At 42.2% G+C, this 17,109-nt stretch overlaps 1 protein-coding gene across 3 annotated transcripts in view; it reads right to left on the reverse strand.

Annotated features, from left to right (window-relative positions):
- Nucleotides 1-17,109, reverse strand: part of filip1b (filamin A interacting protein 1b) — a 34,448-nt gene that overhangs the window by 4,246 nt on the left and 13,093 nt on the right. Inside the window, exons 2-6 of one of the 3 annotated variants that reach the window (XM_069657801.1) lie at nucleotides 15,487-15,745; nucleotides 12,572-12,745; nucleotides 11,721-11,899; nucleotides 2,779-5,557; nucleotides 1,170-1,227 (exon numbers count right to left, since the gene is read on the reverse strand). In XM_069657801.1, the coding sequence (XP_069513902.1) occupies nucleotides 1,170-1,227; nucleotides 2,779-5,557; nucleotides 11,721-11,899; nucleotides 12,572-12,745; nucleotides 15,487-15,738 (3,442 nt within the window). In that variant the 5' untranslated portion in view covers nucleotides 15,739-15,745. Of the gene's footprint in view, nucleotides 1-523; nucleotides 1,228-2,355; nucleotides 2,642-2,778; nucleotides 5,558-11,720; nucleotides 11,900-12,571; nucleotides 12,746-15,486; nucleotides 15,746-17,109 lie in introns of those variants that run through there. The other 2 variants (XM_069657799.1, XM_069657800.1) reach the window with 2 other exon arrangements.

Here is a 17,109-nt window from a genome sequence, read left to right on the forward strand (position 1 = left end):
TTTGTTTAAAGCTAGAACAAGAAGATTTACAATTTACAAATTACTTATTCTCTGGTAGTACCTTGTTGGTTTGCAACCTTAATTTAAGTGTTAACGTTATTGTCTCTCACGCCTGGTGTCTCTCAGTTTGCACCCCCTTACAGTTGAAAATCCTCTGCTCTTGATAACCAAGAGGCAACCTTTTTCATTTAAACTACATTATTCCATAAAGAAAACGTCTTTGTCTTTAATTTGTGTAAAATAACCTGAGTATAGAACCTTGAATTTCTGTCCAATTTTGTCTGGTCAACAAGATTTATAAAGCTTTACTGTGTCTTGAGTTTGAAACACCTTTTTATACAACCAAAAAATGTATTTTTACTTTCACAGAGGGAATTGAAACATTAAACAAAGTTGAATAAGATAATTAGACTGTAGTTTAGCAGCTTGGGTTAATATTATGGAGGCCAACTGTTTTTAAGTCACACAAAGCTCAGACACACACACATCATGAACACATGAATGATATGAAGCAATGTCATACTTGTTTCAGAGATAAATAGTTTTTATTTTTGTGCCTGTCTCAAATGATGACAATTCATACTTTCACATACAATTCACAGTGCTTTAGTGACTGGAAACCTCCAAAAGCAGGGGTGAAATAAACACATGCTATGAAAAAGTGTAAATGATGAGGGCAAGTCCTCCTCTTTTGCCAAAAATCACCAAGATGAAGGTTATGAAAATACACTCAAATGCAAAAAGGACATGCAAAGAGATGCTTAATGGAAAACAAACAACCTTAAAAATATGCCCCTGATATTACATACAAACTTTATTGACAACATGTATTGTGTGAAACTGGATATCTGGATGAAATAAAATGGTGCTTGCTAAGCTGTTGTAAGAGGCCACATCACAGAGTCCCATTTGTGTACAGTGGGTGTACTGACGTGTTCTGTAACTCATATTTGGCAGCAGATTTAGCAACAAACTCAATTAAGAGACGTTCACATTGAGTCTTAGCATTGGCAGCCAGTTTAGCTCTCAGTTCTTGCCACCAGCTGCAGAGGCCGAGCCACAAACTGTCGACTTCCTCAGCTCTATTTTCATCGACTGCCTCTCTGCCCGTGACTCTAACCTCGTCACTGTCGACACGCCCATTACCGCCTTGCTGCTCGGTTTCATACCTTTTGACACAGGGATCCGTGTGGCTGCGCTCCGAGCTGACTGCACATCCGAACTGGGCTGGAAAATAAACAACAAAACAACATTAGGAAAGGATTTGGATAACAGAAACCCAAAACACAAAGTTGATCTGTTTGTGAACTGCTCTTATATAACTGTGTTTTAGATATCACTGTTATATTTAGGCAGCGATTGCACGGAAAGAAAGGGAAGCTCCCGAGTAAGCATGGTTTTGGTTAGCCCTGTGCCACATATCAGGGTTTATCAGACATTTCAGTCACTGAAACTTGTTACAGGAAGAATATTGAACTAACCAGCTAGCAACTTATTAAGCTTGTAAAATTGATGCCTGTAACAAACAGGCATGACTTAGTCCAATCTTGGAACCCATCAGCTACCAACAACATTTTACCCTCAAGAAGAGACTGCTATCTAGTAGATACCGAATGAATGACTTGCTCTGACTAAGAAATGTCCAATCAATTTAAGTTAATAAACCATTTAATATCCAAGATGTCACTGGATGTCTTTCTTGCTCAATGACTGGGGTACTGCCAATGAATTGAATGGAAAAGACCTTTCTTGGTCGGATTGAATAATTTGTCCATCCATCAATCCATTATCTACTACTGTATGTACCTGCTTATTCTTGGATTCAGGGGTTTAAGCCTGTCCTGGCACACATTGGGCAAATGGAGGCATACACCTTGAGCAGGTCACAAGTCTATCATAGGGCTGGCACAAATCCACTGACAGAGGCAATGCGCAGTTACCAATTAACTTGACCTGCATGTCTGGACTGTGGGAGGCAACCAAGAGAACCCAAGCAGATATGGGAAGAATATACAAACTATACAAACTGTAAGCCATCCGGGTCAAACCAAGAACCTTATTGCTGTGAGGTAACAGTGCAAACCATCGAACATCTGTGTTGTCCTCGACCAGAGCAAGTGTTCTTTTCTTTGAGTTGCTAAAATGATAGCCTACCATCCAAGGGATTTCAGTCTAAGCAAATGAAATGTCCGATTTACCAATGGTCCTAAATCAGGGCTAGACACTTTTGATTTGTTGACCTGCAAATCATCAAACCAATGCTTACTGGGTCCTATACAGAGGGCTGTCCCTCTTGGATATAAACTGACAGGGCAGGCTGGGTTAAATTTTGAGAGTTTGAACAAGGCTTCCCATCTGTAAATTCATGATCGTGAAATGCAAAAGTGAAACATCCAAATTGTTCACTTCTTGCCTGTGTTTGGTTAAAAGGAGTGAATTTGTCAGTTTGTCAATATGTGTTTACTCAAGACCCTTACAAAGGTCTCTCTGGGATGCGAGATCCAGTGCATGTCAGATCATTCCAGAGTTAGTTCATACCGGTGAGATGATATGTTTTTAAATTCACTGTGTTATACCTGGAGAGAGGGCTATCTAGGGAGCACACAGCACCTGATTTCATTTTGAAACATTTCAGAAGCAACTGCAATGTAAAAGATTAGACATTGATTAAGAGATTTTGTTTGTAGAAAAAGGCTCTATGCTTGTGGAGACACAATAAATATTCAAAAAGAAAGAAAGATAAATCACATAAACTACGAAAAACTCAAAAGCTCTCACCACTGACTGTGTTGGCCTGGAGGGTGCCGAGGTGATGGGTGTGATTGTTATGCTGCTTGTCATTTTGCTCATAGTTGTCTTCCCTATTGTGGATTGGCGTGGGGAGCGGAGCACTGTTCCTGTTGACATTTCCTTGCTGCTTTCTGAGGTAAGGCCGAGGGTCAACAATGGACTGCTGCAGCCCTCAGAAGGCCTCTTAAACTTGGGGCCCAAGTGGATGTGGATCTTGTTGTCTTCTGTCGTGATGATGTTGCTTTTGCCATTGTACTTGCTGTAAGTTGCTGGCCCAGGTTGCTTCTCTGGGGTCATTTTGATCACTGTTCGGCTTGCAGTAATATTGCGAGGCTCAGGTGAAGCACATGCTTCAGCCACAGGAGTTGTACTGACCGTTATGATTGACACAGGTGACAGAAGGCCGTCAGAGCTGCAGCCATTGGTCTTGTCTGGACTCTTGGCCCTGGAGATGGTGGTAATAGTAACTGGAGATTTGGCTCGATTAAGACCTCCCATCAGCTCACTGGTTTTGCTCTTTGAGGTCACAGTGGTGGGCTTGGGGACGATTGTGATGCGAGGTTTCTGAAGGCCAAGAGTCGGTATGATGGTGGTGCTAGAGAAGAAATCCTCAGCTCGAGGGCTGGTGATCTCCAAGGTGGCAGTACTGTTCTCATGATCTGGGGTCACTCTGATTCGCAAAGGCTGGCTGGACTTTTGGGAAATGTTCATCTCTGGTGGAGGGAGCAAGGATGCCCCATTCATCCTCTCAGGAGAGGTCTGAGTGAGCGGGCCAGCCTCCTTCTTTTTCATCCATGGTATCCAGGATTTTCCTGCCCCAAGTTCAGCTGATGCTTGAGGGTATCTTTCAAGAACTGTCGGCTTTTTGAGTTCCCGTTGTCTGAGGTTGCTCATTAAGTGATTTTCCTCTAGGACTGATTTTTGGATAAAGCCTGCAGCTGTCTCGTCCTCAGCACACTCACTGGCCATCACATCTGTTTGCACTGCTGTGGAGGTAACTGGTATATTGACCATCCTACTGCCATTCATACTGGGCCTCAAGGCACGGCTGTAGCGCTTGGAGGCTTCCAGCTCCATTGTAAGATTGGCAACTTCCTGGCTCATGCTTTTCTTCTTCTCTTCCTCCTCCATGAACCTCTGCTGAAGGACAGAATAATCCACCTGTAGCTGGGAGAGTTGGTCCTCCTTGTTCATCAATTCATGGATTTTCTCCTTCAAGGCCTGAACGTCCACCTGAAGCTCTCTGGTTTTAGTCTCTTCCATCTTGCAGCGGATCCTAAGCTCAGCTTCTGGACTCATGATCTCGCCTTTCTCAATAGCTTTGTTTCTGGCGATCTGACTTTTCATTTCTTCTAGCAGCCTAGACAGGGCGTTTGCTTTGTCCTGCTCTGTTCTGAATTTCTTCTCCAGTAGATCATACTCATCTTCTGTTTTCATTAAATCTCCTTCAACCACTTCAAGGTGTTTGAGCCTGTTCTTAAGCCTTTCAATTTCTAGCGTGAGCTCTTTTACTTTGTTGTCTTCATCTGGATTTCTGTTATTGTCCTTGTTTGCCCACATTCTCTGCATTTCCATGTCTGTCTTCTCAAGTCCGTCCATTCTTATTGTCATACCACTTATTTTGGTATTCAGCTCTCTACACTTGTCCTCTTCACTTGCAAGTTTAGTTTGTAACTCATCTTTCTCTTTAGTGAGAGTTGTCACTTTGACTTCCATTTCTGATTTAAATTTGAGAAGTTTTTTGCTCTCCTCGATCAACTTCTCTGTGACCTCTGTAACTTTGCCCTGCTCTGCTTTGAACATCTTACTTAAATCATCACTTTTCTGTTCCTCCTGTTTGAGTCTCTCTGCCATGTTTTTTCTTTCATCTACCAGAATAACTGTAAAGGACTTCAACTTCATAAGATCATCTTTGAGGACCATTTCTGCCATTTCAAACTTTGACTCAGAGCCCTCGAGTTCTTTCAGCCGGGTTTTCACTGTCTCCAGCTCCCCGGCCAGATCCTTCACAACACGTTTTTCCTTTTCCAAGTTTATATGAAGCTGAGAGCACTCTGTTTTGCTTTTATTGAAAACCCCCTCCAGTTTTTCCAGTTCAACCATTCTTTTCTGCAGTTTGTCTACCTCAATCCGCAGCTCTTTGCTGTGCGTCTCCTCGTCCTGCAGCTTTTTCTTCAGCTCTTTGCACTGATTCTCTGTTTTGGTAATCTCCTCATCCTTGCCCTCCATCTCAAGCACTCTTTTCCGCAGATTCTCAAGCTCGGTCATTAAAGACGAATTTCCACACTCTCCTTTGCTGATCTTCTCCCTCAGCTCCTGAAGGTCCTCCTCTGATTTATGCAGCACTTTGTTGCTCTCCTCCAGCTCTTCAATCTTGTTTGCCAACCCAGCCAGCTTCAGCCTAAGCTGTCTGCTTTGCGACTCTTCATTGGCCAGTTTGGCAGTCATCTCCTCGTGTTCTTGCGCAAATTTGGCTGCTTTATGCTCCAGCTCTGTCTCCAGCTTGAGGACCTTCTGGCCGTCCTCCTTGGCAGTGTCTGTGACTGCTGCCAAACGCTGCTCTTTCTCCTGCAGCTTCTGAGTCAGGTCCTGGACCTTCTGGCACTGTTGGTCGATTTGCTCTATATGCAGCTGCCGTTCGTCAACCAACATCAGGGCAAATGACTTGAGCTTAACCAGCTCCGCCCTGACCTTCTCCAACCTCCTGCTGTGGTCCTTGTCCTTACGAGCCTGGTAGGCCTTCTCCTGCTCCAACAGCCTTTTGAGCCTAAGAAACAGACGGAGAAGAATTGTTGTTTAATATTTCAATGCAGATCATGCCAGTCCAAAATAAAGTTTGCATCAAATTGTTTAAAAGTATGCTTGTTAACATGAATAAAAGGATGAAGATAAGGAATAATATATCAAGCACCCCTGTATCCTCATTTGACAAGATGCAGTATTGCGAAACCAAATCAAAACAACCTGGTGAGCTTCTCATGTTTTAGATGAGGAAAGATGGTGCACATATCTGAAAGAGCCAGACCAGACTCAGAAGGCCAGCATTAAGCCACTGAATGGGGAGGCAGGCAAGCAGAATAAAAGCATCAGCAGATAAGCAAGAGTACAAAGGAAAAGAAAAAAGAGGCATAAGAGGGGCCTGAACTTGGTATTATCTCTGACAGTGCCCTTTGTGTCTAGAGTACAGTCTAGGGGAGAATTACAGCGATAGGTCATGAACTCCATTAATCGGCAGTTGTGCTACATTAGAAATGTAAGAACAATTGTGATATTAGCTATGACTTACTCAGGTTATCTGTATAAACCACTGGAGAGGCGGTCAATAGTTCATTTTATTTGGGTATCAATGGGATCTATTGTGATGTCCACAAACACTCCTAACAGAAAACCCCATTCTGATCTCCACGATTGTTTTTTTGCTAGTTAACTGCACCAATTTGACTTTGACTTTTTTTTGTAGGCTGTGTTTTGACTTGCCAAATTCCTGTGTACTGAGTGAACAGAGGTCAGCTGTAAGTTTGATAACAAAATGTTGTACTGTGCCTGTGCGATAGCCTGACATTTACAGACCAGTTGCATATGCAAATTAGCCTGGAACTTCTCAGTTCATTTTTAATTTCCATGTCGCGTTATCAATGTGCCAGACCAAAGTGCTCCTGGTGGCTTCAGCTAATCAGAGCAACTTACAATAACACATGAGCCACGTTTCATCTAGTTTCCAGGTTACCTGTGTGACAGACTGTGCCTGATTTCAGGACTCTTATTTCCCTCGATTGTTATTTTTCCTCACTTGCCTTAAGTTGATGAAGTTAGTTTTATTTTTCGCTCAAGTTTCACCTCGCACATATGTGCCCCACTTTGCATCATCCCAGGCTAATTTGCATCAAATAGATCCACTATTATCTTTCCATTGTCTTGTATGCAATTGTGCCACCTTTTAAGTCTGGTTCTTGTTCTGTCTGGTCTTACCTTTTAAAGACAGAATATAAAAGCAAATGTGTTAGATATATCTCTACTACGATTCTGTTTAGAATCGTAGTAGATTTTTATGCTTTCACAAATGCACCAACACACCAAACAGCTTGGATGTAGCAATAGTAAGAGCCACTTCAGAGCTGCCAACAAAGTTCTGGGAACTTGTCTGAGTTAATGTCCTGTTTGTAGATGTTTAACTAATCTCTGCGGGAGTCTGTGAGAGTCTGCAGCAGCTTCCCTTTCATATGGCTCTCATGCACACTGACACTGAACACTCCAACACATAAAAAAAGTCTCAGCACTGCACAACAAGTGTCCAGCAAGTTTGAATAAAAACACAAATCCTCAAATTCAGATCAAGGACTCCAGACGATTACAGTCTTCCTCCTTTGTCAAAAAGTTACTTCCCTTACTTACCAACAAGTTGGGATGCAGAGCAGGTTGATCCATATCTGAGTGTGTTTTTAAAGCTGAGCAGGAGCCAAAGTGCTGCTGCTGAGACTCTCACGGGGTCAGAGAGGGAAGGAAGGAGGGGCACAGACTCCACGGGGAATTAGCCATCACATTCCAAACATGTCATCGGTGGACAATGAAAAAGGTGGATGTTGTGCTAAACAGTGCTGCTCCCGCTGGCTGGTGATGTCATCCACCTCTCCATATATGGCCATAGAGGCCCTGCCCTTGTTTGGACACTGAGGAGGAGGGATTCAAACCAGGACGGGGGAAGATTTCAGTAAGCTCTCCCTCTCCTTTCTCGCTTGCTTGTTCTCCCCCTCGGGAGGAGGGACGACTGGGCAGCAGGTATGACATAACACATGAAGCCACTTTGAAGTTTAAACCATCCATTTCCTAAAATGTTGCTCCAGTTTGACCTCATTGTCTCCTGTCCGTCTTGCAGCCGACAGTGTCTCCATAGAAGCGAGGCAACAATGCAAGGCGAGAGTTTTTGTTTTGGAGAGGACAATGCCAGACTTGCACAGCCTTTCTCATTATAATCTCCCTGTATCGTGCAAAGGGAAGGGACATGGATATAAATCCTCCATAGTGGCTAAATTGTATGTGTGTGAGATCATAGCTTCAGACAGCAGAGGCCTGTGGTTTGCATTGCAGAGGCTCCTAAATGAGCCAAATATGAGCAGTGCAAAGAGCTTACAGATGCAGAGGCTTTGTGTCACTGCTGCATGTGTACATAAATATCAACAGGATACAAGAACACTTTTACGTTTATCTCCATGCAAGATAGTTGCACATTTGTGGGCTGGCTGTAATTTTGGAGATTACAGGAAGAAAGAGCTTCTTCTGTCGCACACATTTCAGCAGGACAACAGCCTCTAAATTATCTTCTATTCATTTCAAAGAAGGAGAAGCAGAAGGACTTTGGTTCTGAAAAACATCTAGAACATCCTCCGTATTAAACCATCAGACTGCTGGCCAAGAAAACAGAATAAAATTAGTAACAAATGGCTACATCTTGGTGCAAAACATCCTTTTGGTCTCAACAACTGCCGGATAGAAATTTGGAATGGTGTTCAGAGAAAGAGGCCGTCTCATTTTGATCGTATCTCAAGGTTTCACCAGTCCCATCATCTGGCCAAAACATCAATTTCACAAATACTTTGGTTCATAACTTTCCATCAGCAGATGTACCTGGAGTTTAGTGCTTATTAGCAAATGTTAGCATGCAAAGTCCCAAAACAGAGATGGTGGACATGGTAAGCATTGTACCTGCTACACATTGTGATTTTGAGCGTGTTAATACAATATAGAGCTGTGGCTGTTATCCACAATTATGGTGGACTTCCTGTGAATGTGGCTCCAACACCTGACACCCAGGTTGTCAAAATACAGACATTTTGATGCACACTGTGGCCTCTTTTTTAAGGTACTCTTTAGCATCTATTTCCTTCTGTCCTAACAACGGGAGTTTGTATCGTCCTGTTAATGATCATAACGAGATAAAAATCTTGCTGCATGACAGAATTTAATTTAAACAACTCGTCTATCAGGAGAGGTTTCACAATCCTCAGTTTTATTTTATGAAAATCTTGCAGTGCAGCCTTTAACGTGTGATAATCCTCTTTAATTCCTATGATTAATATCTCAGATGGTTCCCCCTCACTCTCAGTGTGCATGAATCTCTGTCATTATAACCTCGTTGGCGGATGATGGCTCCGCACAGAGTCTCTCTCTGTTCGAGTCTATTCATAGCCTCGGTGCTGACAGAAGCCTGTCAGAGCGGGAGAAGAGAGCCCCAAACACTCATAAAACTGAGCCAAGCTGAGACCAGGAGATGCAGCTAATTATAGTCTCAATAATAACCCTCCTTATTAACATTCTGTACAGATGAGTCAACAGAAACGCTTTAACACCGAGGAGGTGCTGTTGTTTTTGACTGTTTAAGGGACAAACTTGTGATGTCTTTAAGGCTGACATTTAACATGAATCAGAATTGTACCACTGCTGTGAAATTACAGAGAATCAAAGCTACATTTTTCTTATGACAGACATAGTTTTGGGGTTGAAATTTTAACTTCTCAAACCACATAGATCTGTGCCAGGCCGGGATCAGGGGCCTCAGCGTGGCCTTAGCAGTCACGGTCACATAAGAGAAAGCTTAGAGTGCATGATAGAGTTTCTTTTCCTGTTGCAAACCTGTACGCTAAAAGTAGACGACAAACACTTTAAAAGACGCATAATGCATCTTGTGTTATGTTTATCAGCATTATAACACTTTGAAAGAACTCTTTCTCATCAACATGGCCCAGGACTCCCACTGACACTGCCCCCCCCAGTGGACACTACATGATACAATAAGGTCCACATCTGACTTAATTTTGATCCCTTCAACTGTTGGTAGAGACCAAAAAAGAGCTTAAAGAGGGGACCAATACATCCATTTAATTACATTACTTTGAAAGGCAACTCTTGACACATATAAGTTGACTTCTCTTCAAATAAGATGCTGCACTAAAGTGGAGTATTAATCGTACTATTTGCACATTTTAAACTCTTCTCGTGTAGTTCTGTACTTGCATGTGAGCATGTTATGAAAACAGAGCCTCTAATCATCCAGCAGCATCTCTGCAGGGAATGACATCATCCTGGATGCATTCATTCATGATATCACCTGCAGTGAATCTGCACGCTGACTGCAGCCAGCAGGAATGTGTTATCAGACCGAGCTGAGGGCCGTGAGCGGGGTCAGACCACACTAAAGACAGGACAACCTGACGGATCTGACTTAGAACTTCATATCCAAACTGACCATGAAGTGGAGCTTCTCTTAACCTGTAAAGCACCAACTCTCAATAAACGTTTACTGAATATAAGAAGAAGATTTGAAGGACGTTAGCTCAAGCCGTACAGAGATATAACCCCCAGTGACGGTGAACGACGTGCAGGAGAGCGTGGTTCCATTTTCAGGCTGGTATTTGAAGTTTGATTGAGCATGAGGAGCAGATCTGAGAGATTATTGTTTTTGGTCATCTCCCTCATTTAGCTGGTTTACTATTGTAGAGAGTTAATTAAATAAATAAATAATAAATAACATAAAATCTGCTGCATATCTGAAGGTCAGTCTCGGTGTAGTATTGTGCTGTGTGCATTGAGTATTGGATGTCTTGTTAAGGCACGATTCATCACTCTTCCTATCAGAGCCATCGTCAACAAACTGGAGGTGCTGGGTCTTATCTGATGCCGTCTACCAGGTGTATCCGCAAAGCGCACGTTTATAAAAGGAAGAGAACTTCTCACCACATTTTTACACGTAACTCCAAGAATCAGAGACTCTTTTTAAATATTTGTGAGGTGTTTTTAAAGTGTTTTTAAGTCTTCAGTAGGAACCAATAAGCTTGAAGCTGAGAGCCACAGACAGGAAGTCGAACAATTTGTCAGTTCATGTCTTTTCATGGGATTTGTTGACTTGACGTTTGATATTGAATTGCCATTTTGCCTTGTATAGTCAAATATTTCAGTTTTCATTTCCTGTTTTATTTTGTCATTCCCTCTTGAGTTCGTGCTTTTGTGTGTTTTCCCGCTTGCTTGATCGGTGCCCCGCCCTTGTGTCTAGTTAGTTTTACCTGTGCCTGATTACCTTCACCTTCCCAGTGTGTTTAGTCTTCAGCAGTGTCTCAATTCAGGGGCTGCATCCTTCGAAGGACACAGGCTACGAAGGATGCGTAGACCACTGAGGCCGGACTGAAATGAGAAGGTTTGGTCTACGGAGGATTTCCTGTTTGCGTCACCAGCTCTTCCCGCCCTTACCCCTGTGTCACAAAATGCTGCTCATGTCGCCTAGAAACAGGTAGCTAGCTGGCTAACTAGCTAACATATCTAACGTCACGTAACTTGACCTTTTATTTTATTGATGACTTGTTTCAAGGTCCCGTGTTTTTTTAAATATTTGCATCGCAGCTATTTGATTGAGTTGATCCAAAAACTTTTACATTTAAAAAGTATTCCTCAGCTGTTTAAGAGCCCGTCATCTCGTTTGAATTGCAATGAATCTCGGGATACGTTGGGCCGTGAAGGATGCACCTGATGGATTCTTTGTGGCCCGGGAAACTGAGGACGAATCTGAAGGAGCCTTTGAAATGGGACAGCCTTCGACGTGCTGCTGTGACACAATCAGCCTTCTAATACGTCCTTCAAAGGATGCAGCCCCTGAATCGGGGCTCAGCTGGAGTCTTCCCCTTGTTCTCCAGTGTGGATGCTTCTTCGTCTTCTTCCTCGTGTTATTTTCTTTTCTGGACCTTGTCGTTTTTTTTCTTTCAGAGATTTTGTGCTTACCTGCTTCAAATGGACAATTTCAGCCTTTTTGTTTTGCCTTTTGTTGGTATTAATTCAATCTTTATGTCTGCGATAAGGTTCTTTCTTTTTGTTACTGGATCAGAAATAACGTCAGCCTTGTTAAGCAGCATTTTAAATAAAAAGTTTTCCCACACAGCGGCCCTCACCTCTCCCTCTCCTGCTCCAGCAGGTTGGTGAAGTCGTCGCTCTTGTTCATGAAGTCGGAGTGTTTGCGTTTCTCGTTGTCCAGCTCCATGACGGTGCGGCGGTGACACTTCTCGGCCAGCAGCAGCTGCTCCAACATCCGTCTGTACGTCTCCTTCTGTTTGTCCTCCAGACGGTCCAACTGACGGGAAACACGACCACACTCATTATTAACAACAACTCTGTGCACACATCTGCCGGCACAGTATCCAAACCATTAGCTACGGTTGTGCTCATATTGTGTATGTGGGGTAACAAAGAGCTGAGACGCTTTTCACACAATAATGAGCTTTATTCAAATGTGTTCACACTAACTGCAGCCTGCAGACTCCACTGAGCATGGACAATTATACTTTACAGCGTTTTATAACACAAAAGATTTCAGGCTCTGATTTCACCCTCCTCCTGATGGTGTAAATGCACCGCCAAAATAAAAGTACAGACAGTGTTCGTACTCAGCTATTTTAACTCCTAAACTCTACTTTGTAAGAATTAAATATCATTATTTTGTAAAATGTTAAGTTTACTTCCTCGGGGTCTTCCTGTAAGGAGCTCCCAGAGGAGGACAACATTGGAGGTTGGAGGATTTCTTGGAGTTACTTCCTAATAATTTCCTTTTGAGTGTAATCCGGCAAATAAACTTCGCAACAGTTATTCATGTTGTTTAAAAGAAAACTAGCTTTAAATATAGATAAAAAGCAGAAGAAAATATATGTTTAAGTGGAGTAAAACCAAACACATGTACCTAACCTTGACCTCGATAAACTACCTGAGTACTTCTCCCCCCTGCCTTCAGTATATATCCCCCCCTCACCTCGGCCATGGGTCCCTCGTACACGTCCTCACTGCTGTTGTGGCTGCAGGTGAGCAGAGCGTCTCTCTGCAGACCCTGCAGAGGCTTAACGGGGACAGCCAAGCCGTAGTGAGCCTCCAGAGTCTCCGGTCGGGTTCTGTCCGTCTTGAGCATGCCGATGACGTCCTCTCTGGCCTGAGGACACACAAGATGTTTACTGCCTCATATAGCAGTGGCTGCACTCTGAGAATTACTTCTGTGTTGCTTTAATCCGATTATTTCACAGTTATATGTTGCCTGCTTTTTGGTGACTAGCGCTGGTTGGTCAGGATGTTTTTATGGAAGGTCAATCAAATGCCTGAGGTCAGAGGTCTCATGTCTGAGAGGGGTTTCTTTTTAACGGTCAAATATGTAAAATCATGAAAACCTAGAACAATTCTAATATTAATACAAATCTACTTTTAAAATCTCTATCAAAGGCAGTTTACCCCGAATGAATCTCTGTCCCACAGAGGAAGAGACACAACTGTGCAGAATAAAACTGTAAGACTTTTTATCTCTCTGAATTTTTGCACACTGACGCTCAGACACCAGCTGAGCAGCTATCAGCTTTGCTAACACCATCTGAATGTGATGCTGCACCCATAGTATGACCTCATCAACTCCTCTCGCATAGAAATCACATGACACATGACTTAATGTGTGCAATACACAGGAGGGAGGTGTGATCTCACCAGCAGAGGGAGACGTTTCTCTCATTCTACTCTGCACGGTTTAATTTCATTCAGCAAGGCCTTGACAATAACTCCTGTGCAGTGATAATAAACACCAAAAAAACGTTCGAAAAAATTCTTGTGAGGAATTCAAATCAGTCAATGTTATATAAGAACAAAAATGGTGGATGATTCAATTTAACCTCCCAGATTTGGGCGACAATGGTTCTTTTGGGAGCATCAGATCCAGCTGAACACCTTCTCTAATAAGTGTCACAACATTCACGAATGTCTCCACAGAATTTAACGATACCTTGATGCATTTGTAGAAAGACTTGCATGTAGACTAGATCGGTTTAAAAGTACACGAGCGGCTGATGTTGCAGTGCACCGCAGGACCTCTTACTGATAATGTATCTTGATGGTTGTCTCTGTGTACCATGATGGTGAAAGTAGTAAATAATCTTTAAAGGACACATTTCTTGTTGAGAACAAATAACAAACATTATTGGAGCTCTGTAAAGGCACAGAAACTTCAGATTGTTTTCAGAATGATCTTTCCAAACCTTTCTGCAGCTTTGTGCTGTCTTTAAACACTGCATGATGTTGCTTCATGTGTATTTTCCACACGTTGGGACAACCATAGAGTCTGTTTCTTTTAAAACAGTCAGATGCATCTGAAAGCAGCAAACAAAGCGGAACAATATATCACTCTGTGTCTGTCCCATCGCTGTGGAAAATATTTAACACACCCAAGCAGATGGAAACAGAGGGTGAGGTTGCAGCATCCTGCCTCTCTGGAGACCAGTTTTATAAATGTGTCTCCATTAGAAAATCACTGGAACCCAGCAGCAGCCAGTGGGAGGACAGTTTCCAGACCAGCAGAGGTTGTTTTAAAAATCGAACCCATCACACGCTGAGAGATGATGAAATATCTCTGCACTAAGGACAAACTACATCTAGTTTTGGTTTTTTTAAGAGAAGACTTCACAGTGATGAAGGGAAGAAGAAGAAGAAGAATTTGATTGACTGCATGTTTCTGAAAAAGATGATAACTGACTACAGCCTCTTTGACTTCAGCTGGCAATTTTATTTGTCACCTCAATCAGTAAGACAACTCCTCAACACCTCAGTAATCTCTCTCTCTATATATAATATATATAAGTCCACTGAATCAACACTTACTTCATACACTTGTGAAATATCGGGGTTTACATCAGAGTAATAATCTTCCCAATCTAAACACATGCTTACGCTGCTGTTGACTAATTCCATCATAAAAGCATGTCAAACCTCTCATTAAGAAATAAAATATATATTAAGTTTAATAAATATACGTCATCTATGCAAGAAACTTGAACACGAGATGTTGACTCGAGAGGCCAGTGTTCGTGTCCAAGAGTTAAATGTTGGCTTAGGTTGACTTATGTATGTAGGTTTATTTACGTAACGTGCTAAGTTTACGTCACGTTTACGTCACATGGCGCTATTTAAGTGACAAAACTTACGTGACGCCACTTACAAGAGGCTACTCACGGGATGCTTTTGATATGCCTCTACTTACGTGCCACTACTTACGTGACGCTACTTACGAGACGCTTCTTACGAGACGCTTCTTACGAGACGCTTTTTGCGTGACACTACTTACATGATGCTACATATGTTACCTTTCTTATGTGATGTTCCTTACATGACGTTGCTTACATTACATAACTTGCTTCTTACGTGACACTTTTAATGTGACGCTTCTTACGTGGCATTGCTGACACTACTTATGTAACGTTTCTTACGTGACGCTCCTTACGAGGCACTCCTTACATGACGCTTCTTACATGATGCTACATGTTACCTTTCTTATGTAATGTTCTTTACATGACGTTGCTTACGTTACATAGCTTGCGTGAAGTAATTAGTATGAGATAACTTACGTGACCTAAGCAATGTATGAAACTTTACATTACAAACGTTACAAACAAGCTTATGTTAACCCAACCACAATCAAGCCTATCCAAACTGCGACTGTTTCACATGTTAATGTTCTTGTTAGCCCATCACTGCTATTCTCAAACTGTCATATTTGTCTTATTGGGAGTCATTGCAAAAACCTTCTAGTTTGTCTTTTAGGTTATGGGGATGTTTTGATGAACAATAGGATGGTCTAGGTTATTAAACTTTGATAGAAATAACAATCTTTTATCCCTGTCGTGTGAATGTGATTCATACCTGAACTTCTCCCTCCATGATTCCCAGCAGCTGAAGCAGGTCTTTCTTTGACAGATCGAGCACTGCTGTCTTCCTGCTCTCCGCAGGTTTCTGAGGTTTCTTAGCGGTCCTCCCATCCTTCTCCTCTTTTTGGACTTTCATCTTCCTCTTTGTGAGCTCTGGTGTGTTCTCCTCTTCCTCCTTGATGAAACCTTTAGTGGGCTGGATGTGTCCATCATCTGGACCCTCCATGGTGCAGTTTCTGGATCGCATTTTTTATCTGGAAGGAAAAATGCAAATTTATGAAAAAGTGATGCCAGAAATCCAGATGTTTTAAGGGCAGATGTCACAGATATACAGTTCTTTTTGGCAAATGTTGACTGTTCCTGAAAGCAACTCAAAAGCATGTTAGCAAGTGTTGACAGCACGAACTTGACAAGAAAATATAGGCGCTGAAAGGTTAACCATGATGTATTACCTATCTTACCTATCAAAGGTTTTTATTTATATTGTACCAAAGCCTGCCTAGAAGGTAATATTCAAATATAATGGTGCGATATGCTGTAAAGATTCTTGCTGTAAAGGAGTGAATTTGAAGTTGAGTTTAACCCATTGAAAAACATAAAAACAGAGACGGTTGTTACTACTTCACTCTTCATTCAAGCTGCAGATGCCTTTTAAACACAAACAAACAATGATCAGATAGCTGATACTGGTTGGGGGGTCAGGATGGAGGGGGTCGTCCTGACAAAGTTATAGACAATCAGATCTGAACTAGGCCAAAGTTCCACGAGGCTGCAGGTCTGGATGAAAGCAGACCGTGACTCAGCCAGAGAGAATCCTGGCAGTAAAGCGGTAGCAACCACGTTACCTCTGCCTGTTATTAATAGTTGTTTCAGGGGAGATGCCAAGATCTCCCACACGTCAAAACCACAGGACTGTCTTTCACTCTGACAGTCAGCAAGGTGAGGTGGAAGTAACTGGTGGAGTTGGCAGGTACAATCTAACGCCAAGACCAGCCTGAAGCAGAAGCTAAAGATTCTGGCTGCAGGAGAGTAGCTATGTAGGGTATCTGGAGTCTATCACAAGTGCAGCGGGCTGCCAAGAACGTTTATATCTCCTATTCTAGACAAAGCTTGTTGGATAGACTCACATGACTTGTAAAGTTTTTTAAAATAACATTATTAGGATTTAGACCTCAGGTATGTATTTTCACCTGCTGGGGGTCTTTTAATCAACACAATAAACCATACTGTATTCACATGACGGCCATTTTCCCTTGTCATGCTCACGGCAGAGAGCTCAAATGCTGTTATTTTCAACCTTATAAATGACGGAAATCTGAAGGATATCTTTCATTTCACAGTTTCTAAATTGATCAGAAAGAAAATCCATTAAAAAGCAAAAATCCAGAGAGAAAATGGGCCATATTTCAAAGTTAAACAACGTATTTGTTCACCTATTAGCCACCTTCAAACAACCGTTACTTATGTGACGCTACTTAAGTGAAGCTACTTACGTGAAGCTACTTACGTGGCGTTTCTTACATGGTGTTGCTTATGTGACGTTGCTTGTGTTGCGTAACTTTCACCCTTCAACCTTCAACCACCTTCAAACAACAGCTAATGTTAGCATTCAACCACT

The sequence above is a fragment of the Semicossyphus pulcher genome, unplaced genomic scaffold (assembly GCF_022749685.1).
Source record: "Semicossyphus pulcher isolate SPU_LCO1_2020_fin unplaced genomic scaffold, fSemPul1.0.p SCAF_11, whole genome shotgun sequence".
Taxonomy (NCBI): Eukaryota; Metazoa; Chordata; class Actinopteri; order Labriformes; family Labridae; genus Semicossyphus; species Semicossyphus pulcher.